General features: G+C 35.9%; 1 protein-coding gene and 1 long non-coding RNA gene across 2 annotated transcripts; one reads left to right on the top strand and one right to left on the bottom strand.

Annotated features, from left to right (window-relative positions):
- Positions 1-1,065: 1,065 nt before the first annotated feature.
- LOC134200876 (uncharacterized) lies at positions 1,066-2,392 on the bottom strand. The gene is made up of 2 exons (XR_009975970.1): positions 1,564-2,392; positions 1,066-1,474 (listed from the first exon to the last, which is right to left on the bottom strand). It is a non-coding gene; the product is annotated as an uncharacterized LOC134200876 (long non-coding RNA).
- LOC101746153 (uncharacterized) lies at positions 1,184-16,791 on the top strand. The gene is made up of 11 exons (XM_012693372.4): positions 1,184-1,504; positions 2,563-2,687; positions 3,634-3,691; positions 4,000-6,049; positions 6,675-6,831; positions 7,712-7,802; positions 9,580-9,744; positions 10,078-10,271; positions 10,760-10,956; positions 11,986-12,205; positions 12,820-16,791. The coding sequence occupies exons 1-11, from the start codon at positions 1,450-1,452 to the stop codon at positions 13,150-13,152; spliced, it is 3,645 nt and encodes a 1,214-aa protein (XP_012548826.2). The 5' UTR covers positions 1,184-1,449; the 3' UTR covers positions 13,153-16,791.
- The last annotated feature ends 165 nt before the right edge of the window (positions 16,792-16,956 follow it).

Raw genomic sequence — 16,956 nt, 5'->3', positions numbered from 1 at the left:
TCTTCGGAAACGTTTCGTGGAACGAGATGGCCGGTCCATAGAACGCCTCGTTGTACAGGGAAGCGTTGGTGGTACCTACAAGACCGCGCGGGAGGCCACCAATGCGGTGGACCGACCAAATTAAAACTGCAGTGGAAGGTCCCCTAAATGAGTGCAGTAGAATGGCCACGAGCAGGGAGAGATGGCGCGACATCGTAAGACGCATCAAGTCTGCCCCTTCCAACACTACATGACGATCACGACCACTCTGTCAAGAGTGACACGACTGAGAAGAAGTACACGGTTTACAAAATATAGTACAAATAAGATTTCGCCTCGTGTTCCCGCCAAAGAGTCTGGTTATTTTCCAACTGATTGATGCACTGTACATAAAGAATTCATAGAATGTCCCAATTTTCAGCTAAGAATTTGACATAATAGATAATACTGGGGGTAGGACCTCTCATGAGTCCGCGCGGGTAGGTACCACCACCCTGCCTATTTCTGCCGTGAAGCAGTAATACGTTTCGGTTTGAAGGGTGGGGTAGCCGTTAGAACTATACGAGACCTTAAAACTTATATCTCAAGGTGGATGGCGCATTTACGTTGTAGATGTCTATGGGCTCCAGTAACCACTTAACACCAGGTGGGCTGTGAAATCGTCCACCCATCTAAGCAAAAAAAATACACATTTTGACATCTAACAATTTACAGGGGCTGTAATTTTACAAGGACTGAATTTATATTTATTTACTCATTTTTGCAATTAGAAAGACAAAGGGACACCTTGGCGTACATAAATAACTCAGCAACTTACAAATTATAGTGTAATTTTTTGGATTTTTAAGTGTCACTGACGTTTGAAAATATCAAGAATAATTATTGCCAGTATAAAAAACTTAAATGTGTTTCTGAATTATTTCACGCATTCCTTGAAAAAAGAAGCTAAACAAATTTTAAAGCATTTGAAATTTATTAAAATCCACATCCTCGATCCTCGTTTATGTATTATGAATATTTTAAACCCATTTTTTTGTAAATGAAAATAAGTATCGGTAAGTTCATGTAGAAAGAAATAAAGTTCAATTTTTTTTATAACAACTGAATTAATTTATTGACTACATAAAGGAACATCGATTTCATTTTTGGGCATTTTTTCAAGAAAGCTAGAAAATATCTTGGAAATTTTAAAACAACAATACAGCAACACCAGATGGATCAACAAGCGGTCCCCGTGGAGTGCTAAAAATCGGCAATCTGTAATCTGGGAATTAATTATTAAATAAAAATTGTTATCATTCTAATCTATAATTATTACAATTCACATTTAGTTCTACTAAGTATGGCATTAGTTTTTGCGGTCTTACTTTTCTAAAACAGTTACGATTTTAAGTAAATTCATGTGACAGATGTTCATGTGTAGTTACGCGCCACTTTAAGCTTGGTTTCTGAATTAAAATCCAACATCTAATGGAGGGATCATCCAACAGCATACCTGAAATGGATTCTGGGCCTCAAGAAACAGGTATCATAATATTAAAAATTATCGCTATCGTCATAAATGAGACGAAGCTTTTGACGTACATGAATGATATCCGGATAAATTGAGTGGTAAATCGAAGTTCTTTCGGTAGTAGAAATTCAAATTATTGAAGAGTGTTTTTGGTGAATTTATTTAAGCATATATGTAAATTTTGCAGAAACGTTTGAAAATTATATAATAATATTGGTTTCATATAGCATATTCCCCAAATTTGATAAAAGTGTTTTCATAATATAATACATTTCTCGCGGTAGTACTATCTCCCAAACATCAATAGTGAGTAAATACAAAATCTATTTTTGATAATAAATTTACGTGTTCGATAACATAACGTCGTCCATTTTATTTTATCGCTACAATATTATAAACAACTCATAATCTGTAATAAGTAAATATTATATAAACAACATTAAATGTAAAACTTAGGTTATGCGAAACAAACAAAAATTATTTTTAAACCACAGATAACATAAATTTTAAATTTAAATATTTAAAAAAAATTCATCCTACTTAACTCGCGTTGCTATCGTGTGTTCAAAATTGAAGAGAAGGACGGTCATGTCTCCAGGCGATGGCGATGTTGTGTTGACATCTGTCCGTCTGAGACCATCGCGTCAGCCCATTTTATTTGTGGTACTTAATACACATAATAATAAATATAACACAGAGTACAAAAACTAATATACTATCATTAAAGAATTTCGATATTATTTAGTGTTGTCGTACCTGGAATCACCAATCGCCCATTTGCCTCCTCAAGTTACACCCTATACATATCAGATGCATAACTAAAATTTGAATTTTTCTCTTATCAACTTAAATTCTTAAGTATTATTTTTGGATGAGAATGGTGCTTAGTTTAACGTTATGCCATAAAAAGGGGGCCCTGTACCTAGCAGTGGGTGTTAAAGGGCTGAAGAATACATACATTATTTTGTAATCAGAAATATAGCCTATAAAATTACTATATCTGATTCGATTTTGAATTCTTTAGTGTGAACCAGTAGCATTTTTGTTTATTTAAGCCTTTACCATTTCAGTTTCTACCTCTGAACCTGTGGTGACCGATACTATTATTATTTCTGATAGTGTAATGGAGAAGCCTTCAGATAGCTCGCAAATTTTGTTTCCGGAAAGTCCTGTTTATGAACCTGAAGAGATTGAGGTAAAAATAAATTATAATAAATGACTAGCTTTATATTGGAAAAAATATGTTTCATTGAATTTGGGGAGCAGCAATACTTTTGTCTAAAAATATATAAACTACAGCTTGAAATGCCAATACTCATCGGGTGCTTATATGTTGCCTACAATCACAATAAGCCGAGAACTAATAATATAATATATAATAATATAATATAATAAATAATAATACAATCAAATTCAATGATATCATTATGTTCCTTACACTTTCCCTTTATCAAGAGTTGTCCTTACTCTAAATGAGACTAATTGTTAATTAATCTTAGGTTCATCTTTATTTTTAGTCATACACACTTCAATCCAATTACATTTATAAACACAATAGCATGAAACATAAAGATGACATATCTTAATTCTTATTGTGGGTACCTCAGCCACAGAACATTTCTGATCTTACCTTAAATTGAAATAAATATTTATACTATAAATACTTAAAAGATAATTCATTATATACTTAAGATTGTTATGACTATTTTTGACACCCCATATCCCTATCTAAGCACGGATTAGAAATGATATATATAACGAGTGTTTACTAATATTATAATTTTGTAAATTTTTCTGTTAGGGTGTTAGTCAATCAAAAATACCTAAGGATAAATTATTTGAACATCCATGCATTGCTCGATACGAATACATGAGGCATTTTCCGTTTTAGGCCATTTTGACTACAAAATTAAAAACAGGAAAAGTTTTTATCTCATAGTTGCTTTACTCTGAAATTCCCATGAAATGGAAGCCATAGATTCTGGCCTTTCACTCTCCCCTACCTGAGATAAGTTTATATAGATATTTAAAAACTCCTCAGCATCTTTATATAAATAAAATTACTTCTCTTATGTAATGGTTTCCGATTTTTTATGCATATCATTACTTAAAATTTAAATTATTTTATCATTGCATTGTAGCTTGTTTCAAGTACGGCACCTGATGAAGACAAGAAAGAAAAATCAGAAGATTGTCTAGGTATGTATATTTAACTAGTAACGTAGTAAAGTAGTGTAGTAAGGTAGTAAAATAGTGAAGTATCATTTTCCTCCCCTGTTGTGAACCGATTTTTCATGCTTTGTGACTATGGATGATCTTTGGTATTAAAATTTCCTTAAAATCTTTAAATCACAATAAAAGACAATAAATATGTAATACCTAAAATCAATATAATTCCTAAGGTAGCAGATATTAGGGTAGAAATTTAATTAATGAAAGAACGTGATTAAATGAGTAATTAAAAAAATATGTCAATATTGTTAATGCTTCGTTTTTAAAATTTTCAGAGGAGCCGGCTATGACAAAAAGAAAAAATTCTGATGAATTAGTCCAGAGCAGCCCTAAAATACAAAAACTGGAACTCGTTGAAGACGAATTTGCAGTTTCCTCTCAAACTTTAGACGATGAAGTTTCTGAAATAACACGGTCTAAAAGATTGTGTGATAACTTAGAGCTACCTTCAACATCTCGAGTTCGGACCCCAGTCCGATCCAGCCCAAGGCTATTAACTAAGAGGAGCAATAGTGCTGACATAGTAAAAACTCCTAAAACTCTCAAATCTAGACCTGCTAGTGTTGAGGTCACGAAAAGTACTCCAAAAAAGAATCTACAAGCTAACATAGAATTAAAGTACACAGCTGACAGAGTAACTTCAAGACCGAGCATTGAATTTGTTAAAGAAATACCACCACCAAAAGTACCAGACACTATACCCGAGATCCCAGAAAGCTTAGATGACTCACAGGGCTTGCACCTAGAAATGTCTCCTACTCCTGATGATGAGAATGCTAAAATCAAATACAACAGTGATCCTATTCTCAAGGACAGTGATGTAGCCATGAAACCTGCAAAAGTAGAAAAAGCAAGTAGTGAAGGAAATGCTTACTCAGATAATAACATGTCAATACCCAGAACGAATTTGAATTTGAGTAAGACCTCTGATCTGGAAAGCACTGACAGTGTTTGTTCAATGAACTTGGAGAGTCCCGATCACATCCCTAGTGCGGCCTCAAAACTCATCTCCAAATTATCGAATGGCAACTCTTCTACGCCGACCGACGCGACTGAAGATAGCGATTGCACTCCTGATATGGTAAAACTGAATAACATCAAAGGGAAGCGCCTTAAAAATGAATCATTCCGTGCGAGTAATACTACCACACCTTCAACGATATCGCCACTACAGAACGGACATTCGTTACCTATTTCAACTCCACATATACCAGCTTTCGATGTCCACATCAGTCACAACGAAGACAATGAATTTTTATCCCTATACGTTGTCCGAACTGACAATGACTTAGGCATGGACATGTGCAAAGAATACCAAAGGATATCCAAGCGTTTCACCATCGATCCTTACTTAGCGGACGTTTCGGTCAGTAACTCCCCGTCAAGTGTTACCAGCGGGGGAATGATTAATTTGCCTAACAGGACTTCTTTTGCTTCCACCGTCAGTTCAACATCGACGTTGAGCAGCAACAGAACCAGTGACGGAGCCTTCGTGGTGCCCCAGCCTCCAAGGAAATCCGTATCGAATCCGACATACTCGATCAAGGGATATGATGCACTAATGAAGAAGCTACAAGAGATATTTTCGCATATACGCGAAGTATCTGACGACGGCGGTCGATCGATAAGTGACGACAAAGTGTCGATTGCTGTACAGACATCTCTTTCCACCGAAGGCAGCATCAGCAATGGGAACGCTAGCCCCGAAGAGGTCAGTAAATGTGATAAAACCACACCGAAAAGTTCTTTGAAGAAAACTCGGGTACGGGGTCGACGACCTATGGCGGCGAAGACGAAGCGAGCAATACTGCCAACTCAGCCAGAAGAAGCAGAGTTTATGTACGATATGAATTCCCCGGAAATGGTACCCAGCAACGGGGACGGAGGACATTCACCAAAATCGCCTAAAGACGAGAAACCGCTGTCCTCTATGGTCGCGACTCCGAAATCCGTGAGCAAACTGAAGCAGAAACGTCGACCGAACTCCCCACGACCAGCGACTCCTGTAGATAAAATGATGAAACAAGAATACCCCGGTCACGCCCCGGATACAGTGGTGTTGGCGAAGTGGGTGGACAAACGGTATTATTCCGGCAAAGTAGTCGAGATAACAGATTTGAACAAATATTTGATCAAATTCGACGATGGTCAAACGAAGGTTCTACTGGACGATTTCATTATCTTTGGGGACATGAAGACTCTGCCTCTTACCGGACAGCTGGTGTATGCTGTGGTCGACGAAGAACAGAACTACGAACCGGGCTTGGTTCTTGGCGTCGAAGAAAACGACAGTGGCACCATTACATACAAGTGTGCCACAAATGGGTGAGATTCACTATTCCATTTGTATAATTCAAAGTCGTCGTGGCCCAAAGGATAAGGCGTCCGATGCATTCGTGTCGAGCGATGCACCGGGGTTCGAATCCCGCAGGCGGTATACCAATTTTTCTATTAAAATACGTACTTAACAAATGTTCTTGATTGACTTTCACAGTGAAAAAATAACTTCGTGTAATAAAAATCAAACCCGCAAAATTATCATTTGCGTAATTACTGGTGCGGGTAGGTACCACCACCCTGCCTATTTTTGCCGTGAAGCAGTAATGCGTTTCGGCTTAAAGGGTGGAGCAACCATTGTACTATAAAAACTGACCAGAACTCCAATCTCAAGGTGGGTGGTGGCATTTACGTTATAGATGTCTATGAGCTCCACTTAACTTAATCAGGTAGGCCTCGACTTTGTCTACGCATCTAAGTAATATATAAATAAAATTGGAAAACGTATTTTAAATATAATTCAATCTTGTTCTTTTTTTTGTAAAATATAGTAATCTCAGACAATAGTCCCATACGACACATCCTACACGAAAGATGCTTTTAAAATACCATTAACTTCGATCTCGTGCCTTCTACTGCATCTTCTACAGCAATAATTAACGCTCCTTTACAGTGACACCCTAGTCGTGGTAACAGCCAGCGAACTGTATCTAACGGAGGAACAAGCCAGAGCTCTGAAGGATGCCGGCAGACCACGGTCACCGACCACTCCTAACACGACCCCTCGCAGGAGAAACCACAGAGAATTGGACTTGGATAATATTATTCAGGTTAGTAGATGAGAATCGTGATTATAAAGCTGCTTATTGCAATATAAATGGGCTTAAAAATATTGAGAAGCAATATTAATGTTTTTGAGGGTCGTGTATATCAGAGGTGGTCAACCGGTAAATCGCGATCGTACGGTCGATCGTGGCAAGGCAAAAAAATATAAATAATAGGATCATTGACTTGCGTTAACATCACAAGAGGACTCCCAAAACCAAATATCGCGGTATTTTGATCAGAAGCCCCAAAATTTCTATAGCAATGGGATCATGTCCGTACCTACAATATGGCAAAAAAGTATCGAACAAAATGGTACCTACATATTTTAGTTTAATGTAAATAAAGTATATTAAAAATGTTGTAAATTTTCTTAAAAAATGCAAAGAAACTTTTTCCCCAATCTATTACGTAGAACAGACTGGGCAACGTAATCACCAATTGCTGCACGCATCATCTTCATCTTATACACGTCATCTCGGTTCCCCACGATCCACTAACGGTGCTTTTAGGTACCCCAAGCACCGGTCATTGACCACTACAGACACAGCCCATTGAGTTTCTCGCCGGATCTTCTCAGTGAGTCGCGTTTCCAATTAGATACTGCGAGGCACGGCTCTTGCTAGGGTTACGTGTTAGCAACGTCGTCAGGTTTGAGCCCCGTGAGCTCACCTACATGCCCGGTGACGCTGATATGGTCTCTTAAGACCATCAGCTTAGATAGGAAAAAAAATTGGTTCTAATCGAGCCCTGATGTATATAATTAGAAGTACTTTTACACAGAAAGAACTAACAGTATCTTAAAAATATGTCTTTTAGATAAATAATTTAGTGTTAACGCGAAATGCAGAATTAGCTTCACACTAACGTGCAGTGTTGGCGCAGGGCCCGCGGAGTGCTCGCAGCAGAGACAAAGGAAGCTCAAGCGCCAGGAAACGAGTGGCTTCACCTAAGAGTCCTAAAGCCTCTACGTCAGGTAAAAAAAAAAGTTTTTACTAACGCTACTCTCACCTTTGTTTTTACCCAGGCTAGTATACTAGACTTATGCCAGATTCTTTCAGGGGAACTTTTTTAATTATTACCCCAAAATATTTTTGTGTAAGTTGACATTACCCCATGGTGAAGATAAAAAAAAAAACGAAATCGCTTCTTTTTAGCATCATTCATATTATAGCCCCCATGATAATTTTGAAAAGAAAACAGTAACTAAAATTTTAATTTAAACATCATTTATTCAATTTATCAATGTAATACCTAGTAATACATAACGGTAATAATAGTAATATATGTAATATACAGGTGAGGAAAAAAAATCGCCCCCACAGAAAATAATAATATAAGTAAATGATAATTTCATTTTATTTTATAATTCATATGATATTTTCATGAGTTTGAAATCACAATGATTCTAAAGAAGTTTCACTTCAATATATACTTTTTACTCACAAAAGTTTCATTTTTACCCCCCAAAATTTCATTTTACCCTATTTGGGGTAATTTACCCTGGTTCTCCGACCGCTGGTCTAGACGATCTCATAGGGGTCAGCCCAGCCCGAGCAAGGGCAGTGCTTCGCTGAATAGTCTCAATAATACGTGTCCCCTAGACTTAGCTCAAATGAATATTGAACGTTATGTAATGTATGAAAATTCTAAAATATCGTTCAAATTACTAAAACTATCATATAAATTTCTTTCTAAGATCATTCAACTTATATCTGATCCCGATCAACCTGATCAGTGCTGACCACGATTATCGGTGGAATAATACAAGGTGTGGTTTTTTAAAGCTGGTTGGGAAATGGATTTCTTGTTTGAAATCAGTCTCGAGTATTGAGGAATAAAATTCTACCCTTAAAATAGGACACAAATGAGGAAAAAAATAAGATGTGTAAAGTATAACCCCTGGGAGGGGGGGTGGTTGCTTCCTTATATGAGTAGATATCATAGACTTCTAAACTGAGATGCACACATAAAATATGACATTACATAAATGATAATTAATGATGTGTCTTGTTCTGCTAATCTAGCTTATCCACTTGAGGTTGCTAGTATAAAAAAATGTGTGGTGTCGTGGGACACCGGATAGGAACGAAGTTCCATAGTATTAAAATATTAATTTTAAGTTCTATTCGAGGTATAAAGAACATAATTATTCAGGTATACATTTTTTATTATGATTTTTTGGTTGATAAAAATAAAAAGTAAAACTACAAGTTATAAACTTTATTTTATTCACAATGATGTATAAAAATATATATAATAATAATAATATACAAAGAAACAGCTATTTATATCATCATCATCATCATTTCAGCCTATCGCCGTCCACTGCTGAACATAGGCCTCTCCAATAGATTTCCAGTGCGACCGGTTCATTGCCACCTGCATCCAACGAGACCTAGCGCTTTTTACTAGGTCGTCGGTCCATCTAGTAGGTGGCCGTCCCACACTGCGCTTGTCAGTACGTGGTCGCCACTCCAGGATCTTTCTGCCCCATCGACCGTCCTCTCTTCGTGCTATGTGAATAATAATAATTAAGCCTAACTATGTTCTATCATAGAAAACCGTCATCACGTAGACTATACATTAGACACTCTATAGCCATCATACTAAGACTATACATAAATAATAAAAATCTTACGTTACGGACGTTTTTTCCCGGTTAGGGTACCCCTCCGCATTGTTCCATTAGAAACTTCGTTCCAAAAAAATAAAAAAATGATGTAATTATAAATGACAATGAATGGTTACAGGTTTGAAAACGAAAATCGCTGTAGCCGGTAGGAAACGCGTCGCCAGCGAAAGCAGCGAGATCAGTGAAAGCAGCAACTCCGCTCCGAGCACGACCAGACTCGAGGAAGTAGCGGGAGTGGAGCCTGAACTACAGCGAACTCCGAGAAAAATTGATGGTGTCAAAGGTGACAAAATACACATATTATAACATAACAGATAATGAAATTGATAGGTTTATGCAGCACTTATTTAATAAGGCAAGATCTTCCGTGCGCCGCGTTTTTAGATGTCTTCTTAAACTACAGTTTCAAGTATTTTTTCATATATTAAATTATTATATTTTTCTGTGCGGTCTACAATTATAATTAAAAGATAAATTACTGTCAATGTTCATGTTAATGTCAATATTCAAATTATACATTAAATTACTTTTAGCGATAATTACAGCGCGAAAACTGAAGGAAATTATCTTTTCGGAATTTTATTGAGCGTAAATAAAATATTGCGTACGTACACAGCGGGCCCGTTCCAGCTGAAAGGGGCCGCGAAACAGAACATCGGTAAGAAGAACTCGAAGCTGACCAAGTTCGAGAACGACGCCGACACCGTCTCTCAGCTCGGCCCGATACCGGACGGCGACCACAAGATCTTCAAGGGAATGTACTTCTTGCTGACCTGCGCGGCCACCTCCAAGCGATCCCGAGTGGACAAGGTACGTACTGTTTCATTGGTGGCAAGACAAAAGTTTTTTTTTTTTTGACGTGACGACGTCTTATAATTCGATGGAGCCGGCTGCACACACGAAAAAACATGACTTATGCAGCGTTACCTCGCTCTGAAGCGTTCCATTTAAGGCTTGAAGTGCAAGCGAGAGCGCGCAACGAGCGACAAAGAGGCACAATCGTCCTCCGCGTTCGGCAGCGTTCGACATCTGTCTCTCTCCTACTTGAGTGAGCGATGCATCCGCATGGACAGCTCCTATACATACATACATATATACAATTACATGTTTTCGTCAAGTATGAAGTTCAGTGAAAAGTGAATGTGGTGTCAATGGTTTATAACAACGATAATTGCAATAATTGAAAAAAAAATTAAACCATTCCATCAGTATTTTCTTATGACGTTGTCACGTTCAACTATCGTGGGCTCCAATAACCACTTAAGACCACAATAAAAAATTAAAAAAATTACCAACAGGAAAAAGAAAGAGATAAGAAGAAAGAAAAGGAGAGGGCTGATAACTCAACGGACGCCAGACAATATTCCTCGGAGGAAGACAGCGAGGCTCCGTCCACTGTGGGCACTGATACAGAGGACTTTGAGTTCTCTACAAGACCATTCAACAAGGAACGGTTGAAGGAACAGCTGGAAGCCGGAGGAGGCGTAGTGTATAGGTAGAAGAACAATTCACTATTTTAAACGGATAAAAACTTTTTTCTTGTAGAATTTTATTACAACTACTAGCGACCCGCCCTCGCTTCGCTTCGGAAACATTAAAACACACATGAAACCAAAAAAAAAAAATTTAAAAAAAATTTAAAAAAAGTAGCCTATGTTCATCAGGGACAATGTCGGCTTCTAATGGAAAAAGAATTTTTCAAATCGGTCCAGTAGTTTCGGAGCCTATTCGAAACAAACAAACAAACAAACCTTTCCTCTTTATAATATTATTAGTATTAGTATTAGTATAGATAAAATGTAAAGTTGTTTTCGGTACCAATATGGCTACTGTTATAAGTAAGTACATACAACTGCAAAGTGTTCTAGTGAAACAGTAGTTAAATGTAACTGAATAGTACATTGTGCACCAAGGGAGAAAAGTAAGACATTTCCTCTCGTGTGTAAAATTGTAACCCGAGCCGAAGGCGACGGTGGCGAACACGCGGGATGAGATGTCCTACTTTATTCCCGCGGTGCACATACTATTTTTTCTCCTACCAGGCCGAAAGTTCGTGGAGTACCGAGCCGGGTTCCGGGGGCGAAGCCCTGGCGGGGGCTAGGGGGGCGGGCAGAGCCCCACCATACCCATAAAAAACAATTTTACTGTTTTTTAATTTTTAAATAAACTACTACTAATTGAATAAGAACTGTCTGATGAACTCATCTTTGTTTAATACTTCACTATTGAATTTTATTGTCTTTTGTTTATTTCACTTTTACACTAAACGCAATATTGCAAATTACCCGAGCACAACAATGGCGGAGAATTTCAGGTACCCAGGGAGGAAAAGTTACACTTTCTTCCCTGTACAGCGGGAGGAAAACCGAACTTTCGGCGTGGGTAGGAGAAAAAAAATTGTATTAAAATATTCCATCATTATTTCAGAAATCAATTTCCAATAAAAAAATAATACGTTTACCACATTATATTCCAATGCATTAGTCTGTCAGTAACATAGATTGACAACTCTCTATTTCCTCAGTCACTTCGACGAGATACCCAAGAACAAATATGCGGTTTGTAAGCTAATAGCTCCCAGGCCATGTCTCACCGCGAAATACATACAATGCCTGGCCAGTGACGTTAGAGCCGTGCTACATGACTGGGTCATTGCAAGTTGCTCCAGAAAGATCTTACCTGACGTCGATGCCCACGCGCTGCCCGCCGGGCTTTCAGTTCTACACAGACGCTACATCACATGGGTGAGTCCTGGAGACAATAACTGAAAATTACAATTTTACAAATTTACAATTTCAAAACTTGAAAGTCGTCGTGGCCTAAAGGATAAGACGTCCGGTGCATTCGTGTTGAGCGATGCACCGGTGTTCGAATCCCGCAGGCGGGTACCAATTTTTGTAATGAAGTACGTACTCAACAAATGTTCAAGCAAAATTATAATTTGCGTAATTACTGGTGGTAGGACCTCTTGTGAATCCGCACGTGTAGGTACCACCACCCCGCTTATTTCTGCCGTGAAGCAGTAATGCGTTTCGATTTGAAGGGTGGGGCAGCCGTTGTAACTATACTGAGACCTCAGAACTAATATTTCAAGGTGGGTGGCACATATTCATTCATTTCGATTCATTCATAAATGTCAAAATCACCTCTGAATCCATTTTAGGTTGTTTTTCATCAGCATTTAATGTCAATAAACTTGTTTCTGACTAAGAGAGCTGGTAAACTTGATAAGCAGGTTTTGAAGTTAACATGTGTCGTCTGTCATGTGAGAGAGCAATACAGTTTCACAATTCCATTACGTTCGCGTGAACAATAATAACATAAATCTGTGTATAAATTTGATTGAAAACAATTCCAGGACCCGCCGGGCGAAAGGCGAAACGCTACTTTCTTCAAGGACAAAATCATTCTTCTGTGCGGCGATCAGGACACGTTCGTTAAATTCTGGGAACGTGTGTGCAACCTGACCGGGGCGACCACGCGCGTCGTCAACGAGGAGGACCTCAACATGACCGGCGCGTTCGTCCTGGTCACCGATTGGGAATGTCCACATGAAGTGCAGAACAAAGCCAACCAGGACGGCATACCTCTGGTCTCGACACACTGGGTCATCGAGTGTCTCATCCAGGCCGAGATCGTTGACCCCACCTGTCACGATTCGTTTTCATTTATGTATACGGAGCCAGAATGATCGTGGGACTTCAGAAAGTACCTCATAATACGTGAAAATTGACACTTGAGGTGATTCTGTGAGTTTGTGCGTTTCTATAAATAGCTACTATGAAAAACATAAAATACTATAGTGATATGCGAGAAGTATCGGTGATCGTTTTCAATAGAAAAGTGTCGAAGAGATTTTGTGTGACCAAACGGTAAACTTAGATTAGGAACAGAGGCTGTTGACAAATTATCCTCATTAAGATTGACTATTAACTCTATAATTGACTACTATAATAATAAGTATACTTAATTATGACCTCAATGTTAATTGTAAATATTACTCTGTATTAATTGTAATCGTGAATGTAATTAGTACTACGAAATAAAAAAGAGTTTTTTCATATCTATTATTGAGTTGCACAATAGCTTGGTGAATTCTTGAAATGAAATTAAATTAATATAAGTTAAAATACTTTAAAATCCAGGAATACTTAAAATTCTGTATTTATGTTTTAGAGTTTAAAAGGAAATGTTTGTAGGTAAAATTATCTTTGTAAACACAAAGTCTGCATTTTTGACAATATTTATGTGAATTATTCTGAATAATCGATACTAAACTATTGTTCTGTGCTTTGACCAATTCGTTTCAAAGTATGTCTTTAGTCCATTCTAGACTACGCATATCAATGTCTAATCCTTTGGGGTCGCATATTTTTTTAATAGTCTTGACAGCTGGAAACACACATACCAAATGGTTAAACTTGGTTTCCGGTAACACTTATTACGTAAAATGTGTTCACCAATGCTCATCGTGGGCAGCGTGGAATGTTTTCAACATAGCAGTCTACAAGCGGATAAAAAAATTTTTAGGAGAGTTTAAATGCCAATTGTAAACTCCTATGTTAAATAGGATACTATATTATTAAATAATGTTAACTTCGTTTCACTGAGGTAGGAAAACGAAAATTTACGATTTTTTAGTAGATCTCTACATACTATAGAACACAGTACATATGTTAAGTATTTTAAGACAGCTTTGTAAATTTGGTCTCATGTATTGTTAGTTTAGATTAATTTAGAAAACTTTATTGTTGTAAGGAAATCATGGTGTTTATAAGAAATTATCTATTTGATGGGATTTGATAATATAAATTTAATTATCCTTTAGCTGGATCGCCCTTGTCACAACTTGACATTTATTTTTATCAGAAAGAATGCTTAGTTCCCATTTTTTTATTTATGTTGCTCTGTATTTGAGTCTACAGGTACTAAACTTTTACCACCATGTACCTAAAAACATGAGGTAAAAAATGCATTTGTGTTAGGGTAAGGATTATTGTTTACTTCGATGTTGGTTAAAATATGGACTATATTATTAAAATTTAATCTTAATGACCTGTAAATATTGTATACTATTAAATTAGTCCGGGCTTTAGGTATAAAAAATGGCACTAAGAAAAGTTACCATTTGTATTATCGAAACCATTTAGTTGTAATTTAAAGAGCTTTTTCTTTTGTAAATAACACAGTTGATTTCATTAGAAACTGGAACGCAAAATCATGTTCGTTCTAAAATTATGCTCATTTGTGACTAATTAAAATATTTGACCATAAGTGAGAATTCATGGGAATTATTCATGATTATTTATTTCAGAGCGTCTTTATAGAGCAGTGAATAGAAAAAATATATATATCGAAAAGCTAATTAAATACCAACAAACTACTTATGATATGTCTTTGCTTTGATGTGACAATTCGGTAAATATTTTTGTGTTAGGAATAAGTTGCAAGAAATCATTGTCTGTTTATTGAATTGTGACGTCACATGAGAGTGAACCGAACCCGCAGTATTTGTTTTTGCTACGTAATTGACCCTTTTGTTTGATATGTAAATTTTAACACGAAACAATTTGTTTCGCTTCAAGAGATACTTTAATCAATGTTGTGATTGTATTCAATAGTATATCCTATTTGTGTAAGCGCATTTGTGAGTGCTGTCAATCGCAAAATCCAAGGAATACAGATATATATATATATACAATGAGGATTGGTTGATACGTATGTACGTAAATCTAAGTTCATGAGTTTTTTCGATAAGCGTCCTTTTGCTATAATTATTCATAACTAATTTATTATAAGTCTGAATAAACTATAATTGAAAACTTGTAATGTTTCATTGACTAAAAAATTCAATACTGTTGCAATGTTTCGTTGCAATATTATTAAAAAAAAATTATGTTACTGTCAAACACGCCATAATGAAGTATAAAATATTATGGACATGTATGTATTGCTTTCTATAATGACAGAAATTAAATTTCAAACTTAACATCTCTTGTTTAATCATAATAATCGACTTTAGCACATTATACCTAAACCGCCCAATCTGCTGTACAATGTCAGTGTGATGAATTATAGAATCTGCATTTATTACTATTTTTAGTATATTTTACTTAACTGAATATTAGTTTTACCAAAATTTCTCATAGATGGTAGCGATTCAATATGTTACTTATTCAACTAATAAACTATTAAAAATTCTCATTTAGAATCATAATATATTTTAATTGTGTTAAAAACGCTATCCGTACAGAATATTACAAAAAAAAAAACATTTCGGCTTTACTTAAAAATAAAATGGCTGCAGATTTATTCTTTATGTAACATTTTATCGAATCAATTTATATAATATAAAGAAAAGTGCATTTATTCTTTCACTTTAAGATTTGACCATAGTTTGTTTGACAGGCAGAAACTTTTTTTATATATATTAGAATGATAGTGGTAATAGTTTTCTAAATCACATATTTTAGTACATAATATTATATCAAAGCTAAATGTGGAACTTGTTTTGATATCAACCGAACTATTACTAACTTTTAATAAAATCGCTAGAAATGTGTTTAAATATTGCCTCACCAATCAGACAAAGATGAATATATTTTAAATCATAATAAGTCAAATTAATATAAATCAACAAAGTTATCCTATCATAAAATTGGAAAAAAATATTAAATATAGTATTAATGGAACAATAATAGAGCAGAAGAAATAATTCAATTTTGTTTTAGGTTTAAAAAATTGCTTAGATAACAAGTCTGATAATCACAAGCTGAATTCATTTAAATAATGATCTTGTCTGTACATAATTAATCATAAGTCGGCGTTTGTAAGTATTATTAAATGGATGTGTTAGAAATCATGCATTTTTCTTTATCGTTTGCTAATAAAATATAATTATGTTGGTGCAGATATCATTGCTTTGCTTACTTTAATTTAAATTTAAGATTCTACATTTTTGTTCTATAGTATTTTAACTATTACAAAACCTTTATTGGTTCTAAGCCGTCTACTCAGTATAATGAAAAAGTTTTTTTTTTTTAATATTATCTCGATTAAGTCAGTTCCCTAAACCGAAAAATGATTAATGTGGTAAACACCTGCAATTGTAATGATGCTGTTAGAAATTTTAATACAATGTTATTCTTACACAATTGACTTCATAGATATTGTTTTTTTTTTATTTAAGGATTTAAATGTCAACATTGAATTTGCATACATTGCTCTATACGCATTTTTTTATAATTTAAGCTGTTATCATTATAGTAAAATTGTTGTAACGTTTAATGTAATTTGTATAAATAAATAAACAATATAGGATAAATGTGTACGTTAGTTGTTTTACTTTTTCGTCTGGCTAGATGTAACCAGGCGTTCTGAGCAATTACTGACCACGCCCGATGTTGCTTGACTTCGGTGATCGGACGAGAACCGGTGTATTCAACATGGTATGGACGTTGGCGATGAAAAGGTCGTATTGCACGAAGAAAATCAC

The sequence above is a fragment of the Bombyx mori genome, chromosome 21, assembly GCF_030269925.1.
Source record: "Bombyx mori chromosome 21, ASM3026992v2".
Lineage (NCBI taxonomy): Eukaryota > Metazoa > Arthropoda > Insecta > Lepidoptera > Bombycidae > Bombyx > Bombyx mori.
Note: the sequence above shows the minus strand (reverse complement) of the source record. Positions and strands in the feature narration are given on the sequence as shown.

Excerpts from the sequence above, each read along its gene's own strand:
- LOC101746153 (XM_012693372.4), top strand. The coding sequence starts at position 1,450 with ATGGAGGGATCATCCAACAGCATACCTGAAATGGATTCTGGGCCTCAA. Across the intron at positions 2,688-3,633 it reads ATGAACCTGAAGAGATTGAG|CTTGTTTCAAGTACGGCACC; the intron begins GTAAAAATAAAT and ends ATTGCATTGTAG. Across the intron at positions 6,050-6,674 it reads TACAAGTGTGCCACAAATGG|TGACACCCTAGTCGTGGTAA; the intron begins GTGAGATTCACT and ends GCTCCTTTACAG.